This window comes from Coregonus clupeaformis, chromosome 20 (genome assembly GCF_020615455.1).
Source record: "Coregonus clupeaformis isolate EN_2021a chromosome 20, ASM2061545v1, whole genome shotgun sequence".
In the NCBI taxonomy this organism is placed as follows: domain Eukaryota; kingdom Metazoa; phylum Chordata; class Actinopteri; order Salmoniformes; family Salmonidae; genus Coregonus; species Coregonus clupeaformis.
The window spans coordinates 50,619,773-50,641,341 of record NC_059211.1 but is presented as its reverse complement, the minus strand read 5'-3'; the positions used below and the strand labels follow the sequence as shown (position 1 = coordinate 50,641,341).

At 46.2% G+C, this 21,569-nt stretch overlaps 1 protein-coding gene across 2 annotated transcripts in view; it reads right to left on the bottom strand.

Moving 5' to 3' along the window:
- Positions 1 to 849: 849 nt before the first annotated feature.
- The window catches only part of pla2g4ab (phospholipase A2, group IVAb (cytosolic, calcium-dependent)), a 66,369-nt gene continuing 45,649 nt past the window's right edge, over positions 850 to 21,569 (bottom strand). For both annotated transcript variants that reach the window (XM_041840521.1, XM_041840520.1), the window contains exons 16-18: positions 21,450 to 21,569; positions 2,870 to 3,027; positions 850 to 2,147 (exon numbers count right to left, since the gene is read on the bottom strand). The exon at positions 21,450 to 21,569 is cut by the window's right edge and continues 70 nt beyond it. In XM_041840521.1, coding sequence (XP_041696455.1) covers positions 2,010 to 2,147; positions 2,870 to 3,027; positions 21,450 to 21,569 — 416 coding nt within the window. In that variant the 3' untranslated portion in view covers positions 850 to 2,009. The remainder of the gene's footprint in view (positions 2,148 to 2,869; positions 3,028 to 21,449) is intronic.

Sequence of the window (21,569 nt, the reverse complement as noted above, 5' to 3'; positions counted from 1 at the left end):
AACATTTATAGTGGGTGTTGGATTACTGAGAAAAAAAGACAACTTGGAATTTTATTCAATTACATGTACGTTGTACATAAACATGGCGTATGTTATCAGTTAAAACAACAAAAAGGACACGGTAAGAAAAGCAGAAGTGCATGAGTCCACTACTTGGTCCTCTCAGTTTGAAATCCTTTAACACTTTATTTCCCATAATTGTAAACATTGCAAAAATATTATTTACTGTAGTCCAAGACAGCTGTACATGAAAAAAGACAAATATTTCCTACTCTTCATGTACTCATTCTACCTAAGAGAATAAAATCCATTGAATAAAAAGGTGCCACACAGGTGTCTTTAAAAGATCATCGGTATGACTGTCATTGCTTGTGTGACGTTGCACAAAGTTCAGTATGAAATGCAATTCAGTCTGAAAATAGCCAACAACAACCTGACAAATCTCTGAGAGACCTAAAGTAGTGGAGGCTGGTGAGGGGAGGATGGCTCATAATAATGGCTGGAACAGAGCAAATGGAATGGCATGTGTTTGATGTATTTGATCCCATTCCACTCCAGCCATTACCACGAGCCCGTCCTCCCCAATTAAGATGCCACCAGCCTCCTGTGACCTAAAGGTAATAAACAATAAGGTTAAAGGGTCAAAGAATGCAAAAATGTTCATTTGCACAAAATAAAATACACAGTAAAAACACAAAAAAAGTTGCCAGCTAGAAGTAATTGAAGTTTGGGCTACACTGATATAAGATTAAGAAAATAATCTGTTCCTCTGTAGCTCAGCTGGTAGAGCACGGCGCTTGTAACGCCAAGGTAGTGGGTTCGATCCCCGGGACCACCCATACACAAAAATGTATGCATGCATGACTGTAAGTCGCTTTGGATAAAAGCGTCTGCTAAATGGCATATTATTATTATTATGTTTTAAAAACTAGGCTGAAATGTGAGCTCAGTCAGGTCATGGTCTCTGTAAAATTCCACAGCACACTGGAAGCCCCTTGACCCCTACAGGTGTAGGTGTAGTATGTCAGATTCTTCTCTCCAGACGCTGCTGCAGGTGTAGGTGTAGCGTTTGAAATTCCACTGTGTGCCGACAAGAGCCATGAAGTGAAGCTAAGTGGCAGCGCTTTCACCCATCACACCAAATCCTCTCCGGGGATACACCCCTCTCACCCCACCTCAGCACAGACACACCTGACCATATCTGCGGGGGAGAGCAGGGGAGGATGGTGGGTGTGGATGGGCCTGGAATCAGGTTACATCCATTTCCCCTAGCCTTTTAAGAAGTCACTGAGGAGGGTCACGGTGGGAGGAAATTACTCTGCCCCCCAAAAAAACTTGGTCCAAGTATATAAGGGGAAGCCTGAAATAACACACTCAGGAAAATAAACCCACTCTAACGTGACAGAGCGGAATATAAGAGAGGCAGACAGAAAGGCAGTTTCTATGGTGTTGAGTTTTGTTTTGTTGTTGGAGACACTCCCTGCGTTGAATAAACATAATTGAGATGTTTGAGAAATCCAGACGGTTGCACTTGGTGGTGTTTTAGAAGTTGGCATCAAACACAACTTGATAGTTTAAGGACACCTCCTCTTCTATGGTTACCATGGTTTCCTATGAGATCACTTGTTTAGATCAGTAACCAACTGTTTACAACTACACTGTAGGAATACCCTGCTACATTAAAAACACAGAATACATACATGAGTCACACTTATAAAATGAAAAGTCAATTAAGGAGCATGGAGTTTAGTTTACTGCTATTTTAAGATCCCTTAAGACTTTATACCACTAAACTTTAGGGTCCATAACAAGTCTCTGTCAGGTTGTTCAGTGATATCCACCACAGGTTTACATGGTTTACACCAAACCCTCTTCATTCACATTAGATGGACAAAACAAACCAACAAAGTTTCCCAAATAGAAATTGTAAAAATAGAGGAAAATCTTCACTCTCCAATGCCAAAGTTTTGTCTGATAGCTTGACCTTGCTCTTCCCAGCATTCCGGCTCTCACTTCCGGGGTTTCTCCCGCGTCTCACGCTTCAGGAACATTTTGTTCTGGATCTCGTTGAGTGAGAGGGACACAGAGCAGCGGGATGGATTCTCCTTCCTGTATATGATGCTCTCCTTAATGGCCTCTTTTATCACCTGGTAAAGAGAGAGGTGGAATGGATAAAACACTGTATTAACCTACACGAGTGGTTAGTCAATTGACCGTTAACAAGCAATCATAATTAATTTAAATGTGGTTAGAGGTTAGATAAAAAAACAATCAGCATAGGCCTACACAGGTGTTGGAAGTTCCATGTCCGGGGGGACCCCTAATTACTGACGGATAATTGAGCAAACTTTGATGTTGCTGGAATGTTTTACATACATTACATCTGCCTGGCTGAACTGACATTTACGTTGTTGGAATGTTGTTTTACATACATTAGTTCTGGCTACCCAAACTGACGTCTTTGTTGAGGGTGGTTTGAGCAGGAGTCAGGACGTACATTACACTATCTACCTACATACAGTACTAATGTCATATTGAGAAACCCTTTTAGTCATTGGCATATTAGTTCTGACTGACTGAACTGACCTTTTGATTCATGGGATCTTTTTAGACAGCCACACACAGTGCATAAGAGCCAGAACAACTGAATGTCAATTTGACCTTGATGTTGTAAAACACACCAACCCCAGACAAAACTAGTATCGCTCCAGCATTCAAATTGACCTTGATGTTTGAACATTCCATATCAACATTTCCGTTTTTAGAACTCCTAATTGATCTAACTGTTCCAAAGACTGTCCGACCTTCTAACATATTTAGAAATGGATCTACAGTAGCCAGTGGTGATGCAGTTGAAGGTTGAACATACCTCGATGTTGTTGAGCGTGTTGAACTCCATGAGGTCGTGGAGCTGTGTGAAGGCCTGGTTGGAGTACTGGAAGTTAAACGTGGAGTACGGCGTCTCAGGGTCGTCGAAGATGTCAAAGTCAGCCATCTCCTTCTCCTGTTCCGTCTCACGAGGAACTCCTTCAAACACACAGCAAAAGGATGATATGTACATCAGAAAGTATTAACACCCCTTGAATTTTTCCACATTTTATTGTGTTACAGCTTGAATTTAAAATTGATTAAATTGAGATGTTGTGTCACTGGCCTACCCAATAATGTCAAAGTGGAATTATGTTTTTAGACATTCTTACAAATTAATTTACAAAAATGTAGTTAATAAGTATTCAACCACTTTGTTAAGGCAAGCCAAAATAAGTAAAGGAGTAAAAATGTGCTTAATAAGTCACATAATAAGTTGCATGGACTCACTCTGTGTGCAATACTAGTGTTTAACATGACTTTTTTTTATGACTACCTCATCTTTGTACCCCACATATAAAATTATCTATAAGGTCCCTCAGTCGAGCAGTGAATTTCAAACACATATTCAACCACAAAGACCTGGGAGGTTTTCAAATATTCCAAAACATGCATCCTGTTTGCAATATGGCTTTAAAGTAAAACTGCAAAAAAATTGGAAAAGAAATGAACAAATCGTTAAGTTTGGTGCAAATCTAACACAACACATCACTGAGTACTACTACTATTTTCAAGCATGGTGGTGGCTGCATCATGTTATGGGTATGCTTGTCATTGGCAAGGACTATAGTTTTTTAAGATAAAAAGAAACAGAATAGAGCTAAGCACAGGCAAAATCCTAGAGGAAAACCTGGTTCAGTCTGCTTTCCAACAGACACTGGGGGACAAATTCACCTTTCAGCACGACAATAACCTAAAACACAAGGCCAAATATACACTGGAGTTGCTTACCAAGACGACATTGAATGTTCCTGAGTGGCTTAGTTACAGTTTTGACTTAAATCGGCTTGGAAATGTATGGCAAGACTTGAAAATGGCTTTCTAGCATAATTAACAACCAACTTGACAGAGCTTGAAGAATTTTTAAAAGAATAATGTGCAAATATTGTATAATCCAGGTGTACAAAGCTTTTAGAGACTTACCCAGAAAGACTCACAGCTGTAATCGCTGCCAAAGGTGATGTTGTCATGTATTGACTCAAGGGGTTAAATACTTATGTAATCAAGATATAGTAGTGTTTTATTTTTATATATATATATTTTTTTTACAAATGTTAGAATTTTTCTTCCACTTTGACATTACAGATATTTTGTGTAGATCGTTGACAGAAAATGACAATTAAATCAATTTTAATCCCACCTTGTAACACAAAACAATGTCAAGGGGTGTGAATAATTTCTGAAGGCACTGTATGTACTTCAGGATTATAGTGACTATGACTAACTAATAATTGGTCATATCCCATTCTTTCCTTGTGTGACAGTGATAGCTAATACTAGCCTATATGATATGACTCATTCAGAACTATGGATGTTTCAGCCCAAGCTCGAGGGTGATTGTGAGCTGTCAACCCGTTTTAACAAACGATGGCTAGTCATTTTACTTACATGCCAATTTCTCCTCCACTCGGGGCAATACGAGTGCCTGTTAACATCTTATTACTGTTATCTAGTAGCTGTAACAGTATCTCTTAAACCGTGAGCTATGGCTCTGAATGTTGTGGGTTCAATCCCAGTGCTAGGCATTTTATTTTTTTATTTGTCTTTTTTAACCCTAACCGAAACCTTAAAGGAAAGATTCACCTAGTTTTAATTTACATTTTAGTCATTTAGCAGACGCTCTTATCCTGAGCGACTTACAGTTAGTGAGTGCATACATTTTTCATACTGGCCCCCCGTGGGAATCGAACCCACAACCCTGGCGTTGCAAGCGCCATGCTCTACCAACTGAGCTACAGGGGACATATGTTATATAGTTTTTTTGTGCATCTCAGAGACATGTTCTATCAATTCCCGAAGTCATGTTTTCATGTGTATCTGAGCTATTGCTGTTCAAGCAGGCAGAAATACAGCTGGTATGACGAGTTTTGCAACATGTACAGTGGGGAAAAAAAGTATTTAGTCTGCCACCAATTGTGCAAGTTCTCCCACTTAAAAAGATGAGAGAGGCCTGTAATTTTCATCATAGGTACACGTCAACTATGACAGACAAATTGAGAATTTTTTCTCCAGAAAATCACATTGTAGGATTTTTAATGAATTTATTTGCAAATGATGGTGGAAAATAAGTATTTGGTCACCTACAAACAAGCAAGATTTCTGGCTCTCACAGACCTGTGACTTCTTCTTTAAGAGGCTCCTCTGTCCTCCACTCGTTACCTGTATTAATGGCACCTGTTTGAACTTGTTATCAGTATAAAAGACACCTGTCCACAACCTCAAACAGTCACACTCCAAACTCCACTATGGCCAAGACCAAAGAGCTGTCAAAGGACACCAGAAACAAAATTGTCAACCTGCACCAGGCTGGGAAGACTGAATCTGCAATAGGTAAGCAGCTTGGTTTGAAGAAATCAACTGTGGGAGCAATTACAAGACCACTGATAATCTCCCTCGATCTGGGGCTCCACGCAAGATCTCACCCCGTGGGGTCAAAATGATCTCAAGAACGGTGAGCAAAAATCCCAGAACCACATGGGGGGACCTAGTGAATGACCTGCAGAGAGCTGGGACCAAAGTAACAAAGCCTACCATCAGCAACACACTATGCCGCCAGGGACTCAAATCCTGCAGTGCCAGACGTGTCCCCCTGCTTAAGCCAGTACATGTCCAGGCCCGTCTGAAGTTTGCTAGAGTGCATTTGGATGATCCAGAATAGGGTTGGGAGAATGTCATATGGTCAGATGAAACCAAAATAGAACTTTTTGGTAAAAACTCAACTCGTCGTGTTTGGAGGACAAAGAATGCTGAGTTGCATCCAAAGAACACCATACCTACTGTGAAGCATGGGGGTGGAAACATCATGCTTTGGGGCTGTTTTTCTGCAAAGGGACCAGGACGACTGATCCGTGTAAAGGAAAGAATGAATGGGGCCATGTATTGTGAGATTTTGAGTGAAAACCTCCTTCCATCAGCAAGGGCATTGAAGATGAAACGTGGCTGGGTCTTTCAGCATGACAATGATCCCAAACACACCGCCCGGGCAACGAAGGAGTGGCTTCGTAAGAAGCATTTCAAGGTCCTGGAGTAGCCTAGCCAGTCTCCAGATCTCAACCCCATTGAAAATCTTTGGAGGGAGTTGAAAGTCCGTGTTGCCCAGCGACAGCCCCAAAACATCACTGCTCTAGAGGAGATCTGCATGGAGGAATGGGCCAAAATACCAGCAACAGTGTGTGAAAACCTTGTGAAGACTTACAGAAAACGTTTGACCTGTGTCATTGCCAACAAAGGGTATATAACAAAGTATTGAGAAACTTTTGTTATTGACCAAATACTTATTTTCCACCATAATTTGCAAATAAATTCATTAAAAATCCTACAATGTGATTTTCTGGATTTTTTCTCTCTCATTTTGTCTGTCATAGTTGACGTGTACCTATGATGAAAATTACAGGCCTCTCTCATCTTTTTAAGTGGGAGAACTTGCACAATTAGTGGCTAACTAAATACTTTTTTCCCCCACTGTATGTATCTCTGCCTGCTTGAACGTTAATAGCTCAGATACACATGAAAACATGACTCTGGGAATCGATAGAACATTCCTCAGAGATGCACAAAAACGATATAACATTCAAAATGGTTGAATCTTTCCTTTAACCACTCGGAATTAATGCCTTAACATTTACATTGTAGTCATTTAGCAGACGCTCTTATCCAGAGCGACTTACAGTTAGTGAGTGCATACATCATTTTTTGTTATTATTATTTTTTCATACCGGCCCCCCGTGGGAATCGAACCCACAACCCTGGCGTTGCAAACGCCATGCTCTACCAACTGAGCTACATCCCTGCCTGCCATTCCCTCCCCTACCCTGGACGACGCTGGGCCAATTGTGCGCCGCCCCATGGGGTCTCCCCGTCGCGGCCGGCTACGACAGAGCCTGGATTCGAACCAGGATCTCTAGTGGCACAGCTAGCACTGCGATGCAGTGCCTTAGACACGGTCGCCAGGTGTACGGTGTTTCCTCCAGCACATTGGTGCGGCTGGCTTCTGGGTTAAGCGGGCATTATGTCAAGAAGCAGTGCGTGTTGTGTTTCGGAGGATGCATGGCTCGAGTCCATACGGGAGTTGCAGCGAAGGGATAAGACAGTAACTACCAATTGGATACCATGAAAAAGGTATAAAAAATATATGTAAAAAAAAAAGTAAATAATAATGTTGCTCGTGTTTTGTCAGAGTTTAGAGTGGTAAAAAGTAGCTAACAGCTAACTGCTTTCTCATGTCTCATCATTGAGCAGAGTAGCCCAAGCGGAGCCGTTGCTATGGATACTCACAGACTCAGAGCGCCATGAGCAGAGCGCATGCAGAGCGAGCAGCGCGCAGGGAGCGAGTGACAGACAGAGAGGAGCAGCTAATGGATTTACAAACAGAGGAAGTTATTTCTGATTTTGGGTTTCGGGCAGGGTCGGGCCTTACATTTGCCAGAAGCAATTGGGCATGGGTAGGGCTTAAAATTCATGCCTGTGCAGGGCTCTAACTGACGGTGTAAAAGACGTGGACTAGACAAAACGGCCACACACTACGTAATCTGTTGCCTGCAGGTACGGCAACTATTTCCGTCTGCCTTACGAGGTTGGGTTGGGTTGTTTTAACATGTCTTCTCATGTGTTTCCTAATTCCATGAATTAATGATCATTAAATGAGGGCACACTTGTCATTGACTGTACAGGGGATTACCAGACCAGTGATATGACCTACTCTTTCTCTCTCCTACACAACACAAATACAGCAGAGGATGTCTACATGTGAGTGTTCGTCGTTCGTGAGGCCCTAAACACTATAATTCAGTGTATGAGGCAGAGCAGAGAGGCCTGGCCAGTGTCTATGTATGTGTCGCTGTGTCTTCCTATGGCCGATGATGTATACCCTGTTTACACACACTTCGCACCCAGCATAGCAAGAGATTCCCACCATAGCACCTGGTCACAGATCTTCTCCTTATGACTTCATAAGCCACCCCACCAGGCAGCTCATAACATAGCAATACCACACACAACCCTCTTTTCCAGCATAAACCTTCAACTTCATTAGGAGCATATTCCCTATGGGCAAACACAGTCAGTAAGGGACCTACTCTTATGTATGGAATACATCGGAACAGACCAGACTTGACCGGAATACACTGGAATACCAGAGTTCCTATTGGAATTCTAGGAACTGAGGCTTCATAGACCAAGTTAAGGGAGACCAGTCACTGAAAAAATATAGCTTATAGCTAAAAGCACCATAACCTAATTAACACTAGAACCGCTAAAGCTGTCCTTTTGACTGCTCAAGTCATGCCCTCCTCCGTCCTTGACACACTGTCGGTGTCAGAATCTTAATATCACAAACCGAACTGGAGTTATAACTAGTGTTAGGAGGGCATGTCATTTTTTTTTTATGGTTTTGCCCCGTTGCCCCTCCTTTTCCCAACAGTAGGGCCTGCTCCCCTCCTTCTCCCAACAGTATGGCCTGCTCCGCTCCTTCTCCCAACAGTAGGGCCTGCTCCGCTCCTTCTCCCAACAGTAGGGCCTGCTCCGCTCCTTCTCCCAACAGTAGGGCCTGCTCCCCTCCTTCTCCCAACAGTAGGGCCTGCTCCCCTCCTTCTCCCAACAGTAGGTCCTGCTCCCCTCCTTCTCCCAACAGTAGGGCCTGCTCCCCTCCTTCTCCCAACAGTAGGGCCTGCTCCCCTCCTTCTCCCAACAGTAGGGCCTGCTCCGCTCCTTCTCCCAACAGTAGGGCCTGCTCCGCTCCTTCTCCCAATAGTAGGGCCTGCTCCGCTCCTTCTCCCAACAGTAGGGCCTGCTCCCCTCCTTCTCCCAACAGTAGGGCCTGCTCCGCTTCTTCTCCCAACAGTAGGGCCTGCTCCGCTCCTTCTCCCAACAGTAGGGCCTGCTCCGCTCCTTCTCCCAACAGTAGGGCCTGCTCCCCTCCTTCTCCCAACAGTAGGTCCTACTCCGCTCCTTCTCCAAACAGTAGGGCCAGCTCCGCTCCTTCTCCCAACAGTAGGGCCTGCTCCGCTCCTTTTCCCAACAGTAGGGCCTGCTCCCCTCCTTCTCCCAACAGTATGGCCTGCTCCGCTCCTTCTCCCAACAGTAGGGCCTGCTCCGCTCCTTCTCCCAACAGTAGGGCCTGCTCCGCTCCTTCTCCCAACAGTAGGGCCTGCTCCCCTCCTTCTCCCAACAGTAGGGCCTGCTCCCCTCCTTCTCCCAACAGTAGGTCCTGCTCCCTCCTTCTCCCAACAGTAGGGCCTGCTCCCCTCCTTCTCCCAACAGTAGGGCCTGCTCCCCTCCTTCTCCCAACAGTAGGGCCTGCTCCGCTCCTTCTCCCAACAGTAGGGCCTGCTCCGCTCCTTCTCCCAATAGTAGGGCCTGCTCCGCTCCTTCTCCCAACAGTAGGGCCTGCTCCCCTCCTTCTCCCAACAGTAGGGCCTGCTCCGCTTCTTCTCCCAACAGTAGGGCCTGCTCCGCTCCTTCTCCCAACAGTAGGGCCTGCTCCGCTCCTTCTCCCAACAGTAGGGCCTGCTCCCCTCCTTCTCCCAACAGTAGGTCCTACTCCGCTCCTTCTCCAAACAGTAGGGCCAGCTCCGCTCCTTCTCCCAACAGTAGGGCCTGCTCCGCTCCTTCTTCCAACAGTAGGGCCTGCTCCGCTCCTTCTCCCAACAGTAGGGCCTGCTCCACTCCTTCTCCCAACAGTAGGGCCTGCTCCCCTCCTTCTCCCAACAGTAGGGCCTGCTCCGCTCCTTCTCCCAACAGTAGGGCCTGCTCCCCTCCTTCTCCCAACAGTAGGGCCTGCTCCGCTTCTTCTCCCAACAGTAGGGCCTAATCCGCTCCTTCTCCCAACAGTAGGGCCTGCTCTGCTCCTTTTCCGACAGTTGAAAGTTCTGTGCCCAGCTGGTAATCACCCCGATAATTGCCTCGAAACTTAACCTAAACTATACCGAAACTAATTTCACACATACAGTACCAGTCAAAAGTTTGGACACACCTACTCATTCAAGGGTTTTTCTTTATTTTTTACTATTTTCTACATTGTAGAATAATAGTGAAGACATCAAACTTATGAAATAACACATATGGAATCATGTAGTAACCATAAAAGTGTTAAACAAATCAAAATATATTTTATATTTGAGATTCTTCAAAGTAGCCACCCTTTGCCTTGACGACAGCTTTGCACACTCTTGGCATTCTCTCATGGAGAGAATGGGGGAGTTGATGAGCGAGGGGCTGGGGATGCAATCACCAATTGTGAATGAAGAACAGGGCGGGCCACACTATGGTATTGATCCATTCTAATGATTACCTTAACATGGTAATGGAACACAATAAAGAGAAAACCGGACACTAAACACAACAACCAAACAAAGGTACTGTCCCTAACCTCTTTAAGGAATACCAGGAATAGTATAATAGTAATCCTTCTACCCCCCCCCTTTACTACCACTGTCTTTTGTCTAAACTAACACCTGACTTATTTCACCTGCCAGCACTGACTTGTTTAAAGAAATGTACTTATTGTGATCGTGATGTAGTTGTCCCTGATTGCACTGACTTTGCTCACAGCTGCTTGTTTGAAGAAGTGTACTTACTGTGATCAAGATGTGGTTGTCCCACTGGCTATCCTAAGGTGGACGCACCAATTTGTAAGTCGCTCTGGATAAGAGCGTCTGCTAAATGACTTAAATGTAAATGTAAATGTAAATGTATGTCAAAGTGTGTCAAGCAAGTGAAAGTTAGGAAAACTGTGTCTACTGTTAGGATAAGGGATAACAGCTCAATGAAACCCAACTGATGCCATTGGTGAAGACCCACACAAGCACGAGCTGACAATAATGGACTATTTTTGACTGCTGTCATATCGCCACTTATATTCATTAGAATGCCATTATTGCTTTTGGTTGTGGTATTTTTATTTTATTTTGTCGTTATAAAAATAAGCTGTTACCGTGTTCCAACACATATGCTTTACTTGACACCCAGCGTCATAAGACGTTATGACACGATCATAACCATGTAATAATATGCCATAACAGCTGACGTAACTTGTCATAACCTGTCATAATATGGTCATAACACTGTCATGACACATATATTTACACCTGTTGTGACAAATACAGTGCATTTGGAAAGTATTCATACCCCTTGACTTTTTCCACATTTTGTTACGTTACAGCTTTATTCTAAAATTTATAAAATAATGTTTTTTCCTCATCAATCTACACACAATACCCCATAATGACAAAGCGAAAACAGGTTCTTCGAAATGTTTGCTAATTGTTTTCTAAAAAAACAGAAATACCTTATTTACATAAGTATTCAGACGAAATTGAGCTCAGGTGAAACCTGTTTCTATTGATCATCCTTGAGATGTTTCTACAACTTGATTGGAGTCCACCTGTGTTAAATTAAATTGATTGGACATGATTTGGAAAGGCACACACCAGTCTATATAAGGTCCCACAGTTGACAGTGCATGTCAGAGCAAAAACCAAGCCAAGAGGTCGAAGGAATTGTCCATAGAGCTCCGAGACAGGATTGTGTCGAGGCACAGATCTGGGGAAGGGTACCAAAACATTTCTGCAGCATTGAAGGTCCCCAAGAACACAGTGGCCTCCATCATTCTTAAATGTAAGAAGTTTGGAACCACCAAGAATCTTCCTAGAGCTGGCCGCCCGGCCAAACTGAGCAATCGGGTAGAAGGGCCTTGGTCAGGGAGGTGACCAAGAACCCGATGGTCACTCTGACAGAAATCCAGAGTTCCTCTGTAGAGATGGGAGAACCTTCCAGAAGGACAATCATCTCTGCAGCACCCCACCCATCAGGCCTTTTTGGTAGCGTGGCCAGACGGAAGACACTCCTCATTAAAAGGCACATGTGTTTTTTCCCTGCCAAGAGGTTTATTTTTGTTTGAAAGTTTGTTTCTTAAGTCCTTTGTTGTTGTTGTAATGAATTATGTTTACTGTCATTTTTTTCTTCATTATTTATTTAACATATTATGTTAAATATCTAGCAGAAAATACACTTCATGACACTGTCATGAAGCATTATGACCATCCTGTGTCATGTTACTTGGACTAAGAAAATACACTTTATGACACTGTCAAGAAGAAAAGACTGCGATTGACTAGCACCCGTTGTCTCGCTCCTCCCTGCTGCAGCGACCACCACAGAACATCTAGTGTGTATCGCACTGTCCGTGTTGATGAAGCTGCAACTTAATTACAGCCATTTCTGACTGAAAGGTTATGTTACCGAAATCCCTATTTTGTTTAGGAAAAACATTCCCTCAACCCTTGCTCTCTTTACGTGACACATACAGTGGGGAAAAACAATATTTAGTCAGCCACCAATTGTGCAAGTTCTCCCACTTAAAAAGATGAGAGGCCTGTAATTTTCATCATAGGTACACGTCAACTATGACAGAGAAATTTAGGAAAAAAAATCCAGAAAATCACATTGTAGGATTTTTAATGAATTTATTTGCAAATTATGGTGGAAAATAAGTATTTGGTCACCTACAAACAAGCAAGATGTCTAGCTCTCACAGACCTGTAACTTCTTCTTTAAGAGGCTCCTTTGTCCTCCACTCGTTACCTGTATTAATGGCACCTGTTTGAACTTGTTATCAGTATAAAAGACACCTGTCCACAACCTCAAACAGTCACACTCCAAACTCCACTATGGCCAAGACCAAAGAGCTGTCAAAGGACACCAGAAACAAAATTGTAGACCTGCACCAGGCTGGGAAGACTGAATCTGCAATAGGTAAGCAGCTTGGTTTGAAGAAATCAACTGTGGGAGCAATTATTAGGAAATGGAAGACATACAAGACCACTGATAATCTCCCTCGATCTGGGGCTCCACGCAAGATCTCACCCCGTGGGGTCAAAATGATCACAAGAACGGTGAGCAAAAATCCCAGAACCACACGGGGGACCTAGTGAATGACCTGCAGAGAGCTGGGACCAAAGTAACAAAGCCTACCATCAGTTAACACACTACGCCGCCAGGGACTCAAATCCTGCAGTGCCAGACGTGTCCCCCTGCTTAAGCCAGTACATGTCCAGGCCCGTCTGATGTTTGCTAGAGTGCATTTGGATGATCCAGAAGAGGATTGGGAGAATGTCATATGGTCAGATGAAACCAAAATATAACTTTTTGGTAAAAACTAAACTCGTCGTGTTTGGAGGACAAAGAATGCTAAGTTGCATCCAAAGAACACCATACCTACTGTGAAGCATGGGGGTGGAAACATCATGCTTTGGGGCTGTTCTTCTGCAAAGGGACCAGGACGACTGATCCGTGTAAAGGAAAGAATGAATGGGGCCATGTATCGTGAGATTTTGAGTGAAAACCTCCTTCCATCAGCAAGGGCATTGAAGATGAAACGTGGCTGGGTCTTTCAGCATGACAATGATCCCAAACACACCGCCCGGGCAATGAAGGAGTGGCTTCGTAAGAAGCATTTCAAGGTCCTGGAGTGGCCTAGCCAGTCTCCAGATCTCAACCCCATAGAAAATCTTTGGAGGGAGTTGAAAGTCTGTGTTGCCCAGCGACAGCCCCAAAACATCACTGCTCTAGAGGAGATCTGCATGGAGGAATGGGCCAAAATACCAGCAACAGTGTGTGAAAACCTTGTGAAGACTTACAGAAAACGTTTGACCTGTGTCATTGCCAACAAAGGGTATATAACAAAGTATTGATAAACTTTTGTTATTGACCAAATACTTATTTTCCACCATAATTTGCAAATAAATTCATTAAAAATCCTACAATGTGATTTTCTTGAAAAAATTTCTCATTTTGTCTGTCATAGTTGACGTGTACCTATGATGAAAATTACAGGCCTCTCTCATCTTTTTAAGTGGGAGAACTTGCACAATTGGTGGCTGACTAAATACTTTTTCCCCCCACTGTATATGCTTTGCATGCATGTGACCAATAGGGCCTGACCTATAGCATATCATAATCAAATCAATAAACTGATTATAACAAACTCTGAACACCATAACTGTCACGGTTTCGGCCGAGGCTGCTCCTCCTCCTGGTTCGGGCAGGCTTCGGCGGTCGTCGTCCCCGGAGTACTAGCTGCCACCGATCTATGTTTCATGTTCGTTTGGTTTTGTCTTGATGTTGTACACCTGTGTCTTGTTAGTCCTCGTTAGTGTCCTATTTAGTTCTCGTTGTGTGTGTTTGTCTTTGTGTGTGATTGCTCTTCTGTTTCGTGTTGGAGCTACGTACTTCCCTCCAGTGTTTTGGAGAGGTTTTTCGCACATGTTAGTGCGCCGTTTGATTGACGCCTGTGTGCGCCGTTATTTAGCTTTCGGGCTTATTGTGCTTATTTTCTATGTGAATATTGCACTAAAGTCTTTTGGACTGAGCCTCTGCGTCCTGCGCTTGATTCATGCACCACACCCACCTTCAGCACCCCTTGACAGAATCACACACCATAATGGAATCAGCAGGATCTGCAGTTACGCCTGAGTCGCTCGAGGAGCATGTTCGCGGCCAAGATGACCAGATACGACAACTGGGGACCGCTCTACAGGACGTCATCAACACCCTGCACCGATGGGAGGCCAGCGGGGTACCCACACCTCCACCTACCCTGCCAACCCCATCGGCCGGTCCACCAGTCCCAGGTCCGGAACCCAGGGGGATTCGGCTCTCGCTCCCGAGGGCGTATGACGGAACAGCTGCCGGGTGTCAGGGGTTCCTCCTACAGGTGGAGCTCTACCTGGCCACTGTACACCCGGTGCCCTCGGGACACGAGCGTTTCCGCCCTCATCTCCTGTCTCACGGGCAAGGCGTTGGAGTGGGCTAACGCCGAGTGGAGGAAGATGGACGCCAACACCATCTCCTACGCCGAGTTCTCCCGCCGCTTCAAGGCCGTGTTCGACCATCCACCTGAGGGCAAAGCGGCGGGGAGCGTCTAGTCCACCTGAGACAGGGGAGGAGGAGCGCACAGGCGTTTGCTCTAGAGTTCCGGACTCTAGCGGCGGACGCAGGGTGGAATGAACGGGCCCTCATCGACCATTTTCGATGTAGCCTACGGGAGGACGTTCAACGTGAGTTGGCCTGCAGGGATACCCATCTCACCTTCGACCAGTTGGTCGATATGTCCATCCGTCTGGACACCCTGCTGGCCACCCGTGGACATCCCGAGGGGGGTCCATCCATTCCGCCCTCCGGCACCTCCGAGCCGAGCCCTATGGAGCTCGGGGGTGCCGGCGCTAGAGAAAGGAGGAGGAGGAGCCCGAGGGGGCCTGTCTCCTGCACCAAGTGCGGTCGTGGAGGGCACACTGCGGCCAGGTGCTGGGGAGGGTTCTCCGGGGGAGAAGGCAACAGGCCACGCACTGGGGGGGCCTCCCAGGTGAGTAGACGTCCCACTTACCCAGAGCTTTCTGTTGCGCACTTTTGTATACCTGTGTGTTTTCCACAGGTTGCACCTCATTCCCAGCATAAGGCGCTAGTAGATTCAGGCGCAGCTGGGAATTTTGTTGATCGGAAGTTTTGTTTAGATTTAGGGATCCCTCTCCTACCTGTTGACAAACCTTTTCCCGTTCATGCCTTAGATAGCCGCCCGTTGGGGTCGGGGTTGATTAGGGGAGATCACAGCACCACTTAGGATGTGTGCGCAGGGGGGTCATGAAGAGACTATACAGCTGTATCTGATCGACTCTCCTGCGTACCCAGTGGTGCTGGGAATTCCCTGGTTAAGCACCCATAACCCTGCTATTTCGTGGCAACAGAGGGCTCTCGATGGGTGGTCTGCTCAGTGCGAGGGGCGATGTCTGGGTGTTTCCGTGGGGGCGACTTCGGTGGAAAGTCCAAACCAAGTGCCCGCACTGCACATTCCGCCTGAATATGGGGATTTAGCTCTCGTGTTTAGTAAAACTAGGGCGACGCAGTTGCCTCCTCATAGACAGGGGGATTGTGCGATTGATCTCCAGGCAGGAGCAGCGCTCTCACGGAGCCACGTGTATCCTTTGTCTCAAGAGGAGAGAAAAGCTATGGAGACTTACATAGCCGAATCTTTGAGACAGGGATACATTCGGCCCTCCACTTCTCCCGCCTCCTCGAGTTTCTTTTTTGTGAAGAAGAAAGATGGAGGGTTGCGCCCGTGCATTGATTACCGTGGTCTCAATCAGATTACTGTGAAATACAGTTATCCACTCCCTCTGATTGCGACCATGACAGAGTCATTGCATGGAGCGCGTTTTTTCACAAAATTGGATCTCAGGAGCGCGTATAACTTGGTGCGCATTAGGGAGGGCGACGAATGGAAGACAGCGTTTAGTACCACGTCAGGTCATTTCGAATATCTCGTCATGCCATATGGGTTGATGAATGCTCCATCAGTCTTCCAATCCTTCGTAGATGACATTTTCCGGGATATGCAGGGACAAGTGGTGGTCGTGTACATTGATGACATTCTGGTGTACTCGTCTACCCGAGCCGAGCATATAACCCTGGTGCGTCGTGTATTGAGGAGGCTGTTGGAGCACGACCTATATGTCAAGGCAGAGAAATGTCTGTTTTTCCAGGAGTCGGTCTCCTTTTTGGGTTATCGGTTGTCCGCGTCAGGGGTGAGAATGGAGGTGGATCGTGTGTCCGCTGTGCGTAATTGGCAAACTCCAACCACTGTAAAAGAGGTGCAGCAGTTCTTGGGCTTTGCGAATTACTACCGGAGGTTTATCCGGGGTTTTGGACAGGTGGCAGCTCCCATCACGTCCCTTCTGAAAGGGGGTCCGGTGCGCCTGCAGTGGTCAGCTGATGCGGACAGGGCCTTTAGGAGACTGAAGGACCTGTTTACGTCGGCTCCGGTGCTGGCGCAGCCGGATCCCGCATTACCCTTTCAGGTTGAGGTAGACGCGTCTGAGGCTGGTATAGGGGCCGTTCTCTCTCAACGGTCCGGCACGTCACCTAAACTCCGCCCCTGTGCTTTTTACTCAAAAAAGCTCAGCCCGGCGGAGCGTAACTATGACGTTGGGGACAGGGAGCTGTTAGCTGTAGTTCAAGCCCTTAAGGTGTGGAGGCATTGGCTTGAGGGGGCTCAACACCCTTTCCTCATTTTGACTGACCATCGGAACCTGGAGTACATCCGGGCAGCGAGGAGACTGAACCCTCGCCAGGCTCGATGGAGTATGTTTCTCACCAGGTTCGTATTTAAAATCACGTACATCCCTGGGTCCCAGAATGGTAAGGCAGATGCGCTGTCCCGCGGTATGACACGGAGGAGAGGTCCGTTGAGCCTACTCCCATACTACCGGAGTCTTGCCTTGTGGCACCGGTGGTGTGGGAGGTCGATGCCGAAATCGAGCGAGCGTTGCGTGCACGACCCCAGCCCTCCACAGTGTCCTGAGGGTCGGAAGTACGTTCCGCTCGAGATTCGGGATCGACTCATTTACTGGGCTCACACGTCTCCCTCCTCTGGACATCCGGGTATTGGCCGGACAGTGCATTGCCTTAGCACTAAATACTGGTGGCCCACTTTGGCTAGGGATGTGAGGGTTTATGTCTCCTCCTGCTCGGTGTGCGCCCAGTGTAAGGCGCCCCGACATCTGCCCAGGGGTAAGTTACAACCCCTGCCCGTTCCACAACGACCATGGTCCCACCTCTCGGTGGATTTTGTGACAGACCTTCCCCTCTCTCAGGGGAATACCACCATCCTGGTCGTTGTGGACCGGTTCTCTAAGGCCTGTCGTCTTCTCCCTATGTCGGGTCTTCCTACTGCCCTACAGACCGCTGAGGCCCTATTTACCCACGTCTTCCGGCATTACGGGGTACCCGAGGATATAGTGTCTGATCGAGGCCCCCAGTTTACCTCCCGTGTTTGGAGATCGTTCATGGAGCGTTTGGGGGTCTCGGTTAGCCTTACCTCAGGGTACCACCCGGAGAGTAACGGGCAGGTAGAACGTGTCAACCAGGATGTGGGTAGGTTTCTGAGGTCGTATTGCCAGGGCCGGCCGGAGGAGTGGGCACGGTACATTCCCTGGGCCGAGATGGCCCAGAACTCTCTCCGCCACTCCTCTACCAACCTAACCCCCTTCCAATGTGTGTTAGGTTACCAGCCAGTTCTGGCACCTTGGCAGCAGAGCCAGATCGAGGCCCCTGCGGTGGATGATTGGATGAGGCGCTCGGAAGAGACGTGGAATGCTGCCCACGTCCACCTGCAGCGGGCCGTCCTTCGTCACAAGGCGAGCGCCGATCTCGAGTCGGAGATCGAGTCTGGCTCTCTACCAGAAACCTACCCCTCCGCCTGCCCTGCCGGGGTCGGCGCACGGCTGGAGCCGCGCGTCAAGGGGGGGGGTACTGTCACGGTTTCGGCCGAGGCTGCTCCTCCTCCTGGTTCGGGCAGGCTTCGGCGGTCGTCGTCCCCGGAGTACTAGCTGCCACCGATCTATGTTTCATGTTCGTTTGGTTTTGTCTTGATGTTGTACACCTGTGTCTTGTTAGTCCTCTTTAGTGTCCTATTTAGTTCTCGTTGTGTGTGTTTGTCTTTGTGTGTGATTGCTCTTCTGTTTCGTGTTGGAGCTACGTACTTCCCTCCAGTGTGTTGGAGAGGTTTTTCGCACGTTAGTGCGCCGTTTGATTGACGCCTGTGTGCGCCGTTATTTCGCCTTCGGGCTTATTGTGCTTATTTTCTACGTGAATATTGCACTAAAGTCTTTTGGACTGAGCCTCTGCGTCCTGCGCTTGATTCATGCACCACACCCACCTTCAGCACCCCTTGACAGTTGTTTTGTATCCTGGCTTCGGGACCACCAGTAAAGATCCTTGTTTCACCATCTCTGCCTACTGCCTACTGTCTATGCTGCACCGCACCTGGGTCACACCTCACACCAACCCTTACAGGCACATTTAACAGTTAGGCTATTGATTATAGAGCTAATTAAGTTGGGGTTTCCTCTCTCCTCACTTTTATTAGACAATTAAGGCAAGGGCTGTTTTCTCATCTCCTCATTCTGCTGCTGCCTCCGCCGCATTGTTCTCAACACCAATATGCTGTTTAACTTTACTATTACAGTATGCACATAGCAACACGGTCTAGGAAAAGGCGCCAATTCAACAGCGCACTGATGTGTTTCAGAACCGCGGACAGCGACCATTTGTTATAAAATATATTTGTTTTTAAATTGTGTTGCACCATTGTACATAATATATCCATATACAATTTCAGTAGCACGTCTTGGACTGATGGACTGTGCCATCCCCACAGCCTCCACAATGGATCAGTCCACTCAAACAAGCACGAATCAGACAGGTGTCTTGTAAACCATGAAAAAATGTCTACTGCTCAACTAAAGACATCTCACGTATTTCATTTACACAAACAACCTGTACAGACATGCATATGGTATACACAAGAGTTGTGGACTCTAATAATAGTGACTTGGTCCTACCTCAGGTCCTACCTCAGGTACAGTGGGGAAAAAAAGTATTTAGTCAGCCACCAATTGTGCAAGTTCTCCCACTTAAAAAGATGAGAGAGGCCTGTAATTTTCATCATAGGTACACATCAACAATGACAGACAAAATGAGAAAAAGAAATCCAGAAAATCACATTGTTGTCACGCCCTGGCTCTGGGGACTCTCGTATGTTGAGCCAGGGTGTTTATTTTGTTTAGGTTCTAGTCGTTGTCTATCTATGTTGGCCTGAGTGACTCCCAATCAGAGGCAACGAGTGTCAGCTGGTTGTCTCTGATTGGGAGCCATATTTAACTGTCTGTCTTTCACTTTGTGTTTGTGGTTTCTTGTTCTGATTTGGTTTGTGTTATACTGTAGACGTCACGTTATCGTTGTTGTTTTGATCGTGTGATCATTCTAAATAAATATATAATGTTCGCATTCAACGCTGCGCCTTGGTCTCTCCCTGACGATCGTGACAATTGTAGGATTTCTAATGAATTTATTTGCAAATTATGGTGGAAAATAAGTATTTGGTCAATAACAAAAGTTTATCAATACTTTGTTATATACCCTTTGTTGGCAATGACACAGGTCAAACGTTTTCTGTAAGTCTTCACAATGTTTTCACACACTGTTGCTGGTATTTTGGCCCATTCCTCCATGCAGATCTCCTCTAGAGCAGTGATGTTTTGGGGCTGTCGCTGGGCAACACAGACTTTCAACTCCCTCCAAAGATTTTCTATGGGGTTGAGATCTGGAGACTGGCTAGGCCACTCCAGGACCTTGAAATGCTTCTTACGAAGCCACTCCTTCGTTGCCCGGGCGGTGTGTTTGGGATCATTGTCATGCTGAAAGACCCAGCCACATTTCATCTTCAATGCCCTTGCTGATGGATGGAGGTTTTCACTCAAAATCTCACGATACATTGCCCCATTCATTCTTTCCTTTACACGGATCAGTCGTCCTGGTCCCTTTGCAGAAAAACAGCCTCAAAGCATGATGTTTCCACCCCCATGCTTCACAGTAGGTATGGTGTTCTTTGGATGCAACTCAGCATTCTTTGTCCTCCAAACACGACGAGTTGAGTTTTTACCAAAATGTTCTATTTTGGTTTCATCTGACCATATGACATTCTCCCAATCCTCTTCTGGATCATCCAAATGCACTCTAGCAAACTTCAGATGGGCCTGGACATGTACTGGCTTAAGCAGGGGGACACGTCTGGCACTGCAGGATTTGAGTCCCTGGCGGCGTAGTGTGTTACTGATGGTAGGCTTTGTTACTTTGGTCCCAGCTCTCTGCAGGTCATTCACTAGGTCCCCCCGTGTGGTTCTGGGATTTTGCTCACCGTTCTTGTGATCATTTTGACCCCACGGGGTGAGATCTTGCGTGGAGCCCCAGATCGAGGGAGATTATCAGTGGTCTTGTATGTCTTCCATTTCCTAATAATTGCTCCCACAGTTGATTTCTTCAAACCAAGCTGCTTACCTATTGCAGATTCAATCTTCCCAGCCTGGTGCAGGTCTACAATTTTGTTTCTGGTGTCCTTTGACAGCTCTTTGGTCTTGGCCATAGTGGAGTTTGGAGTGTGACTGTTTGAGGTTGTGGACAGGTGTCTTTTATACTGATAACAAGTTCAAACAGGTGCCATTAATACAGGTAACGAGTGGAGGACAGAGGAGCCTCTTAAAGAAGTTGTTACAGGTCTGTGAGAGCCAGAAATCTTGCTTGTTTTTAGGTGACCAAATACTTATTTTCCACCATAATTTGCAAATAAATTCATAAAAAATCCTACAATGTGATTTTCTGGATTTTTTCCCCTCAATTTGTCTGTCATAGTTGACGTGTACCTATGATGAAAATTACAGGCCTCTCTCATCTTTTTAAGTGGGAGAACTTGCACAATTGGTGGCTGACTAAATACTTTTTTTCACCACTGTATAAAGTACACATACAGTACTTACCAGGGGCTTTGAACGTCCTGAAGTTGATATTGACCAGGACAAAATGGATGACAGTTGGGCAGTTCCGTTCCCCCTTTTTTGGCCTGAAGACGTAGCACTCTTTCAGGCCCTCGCGGTCAA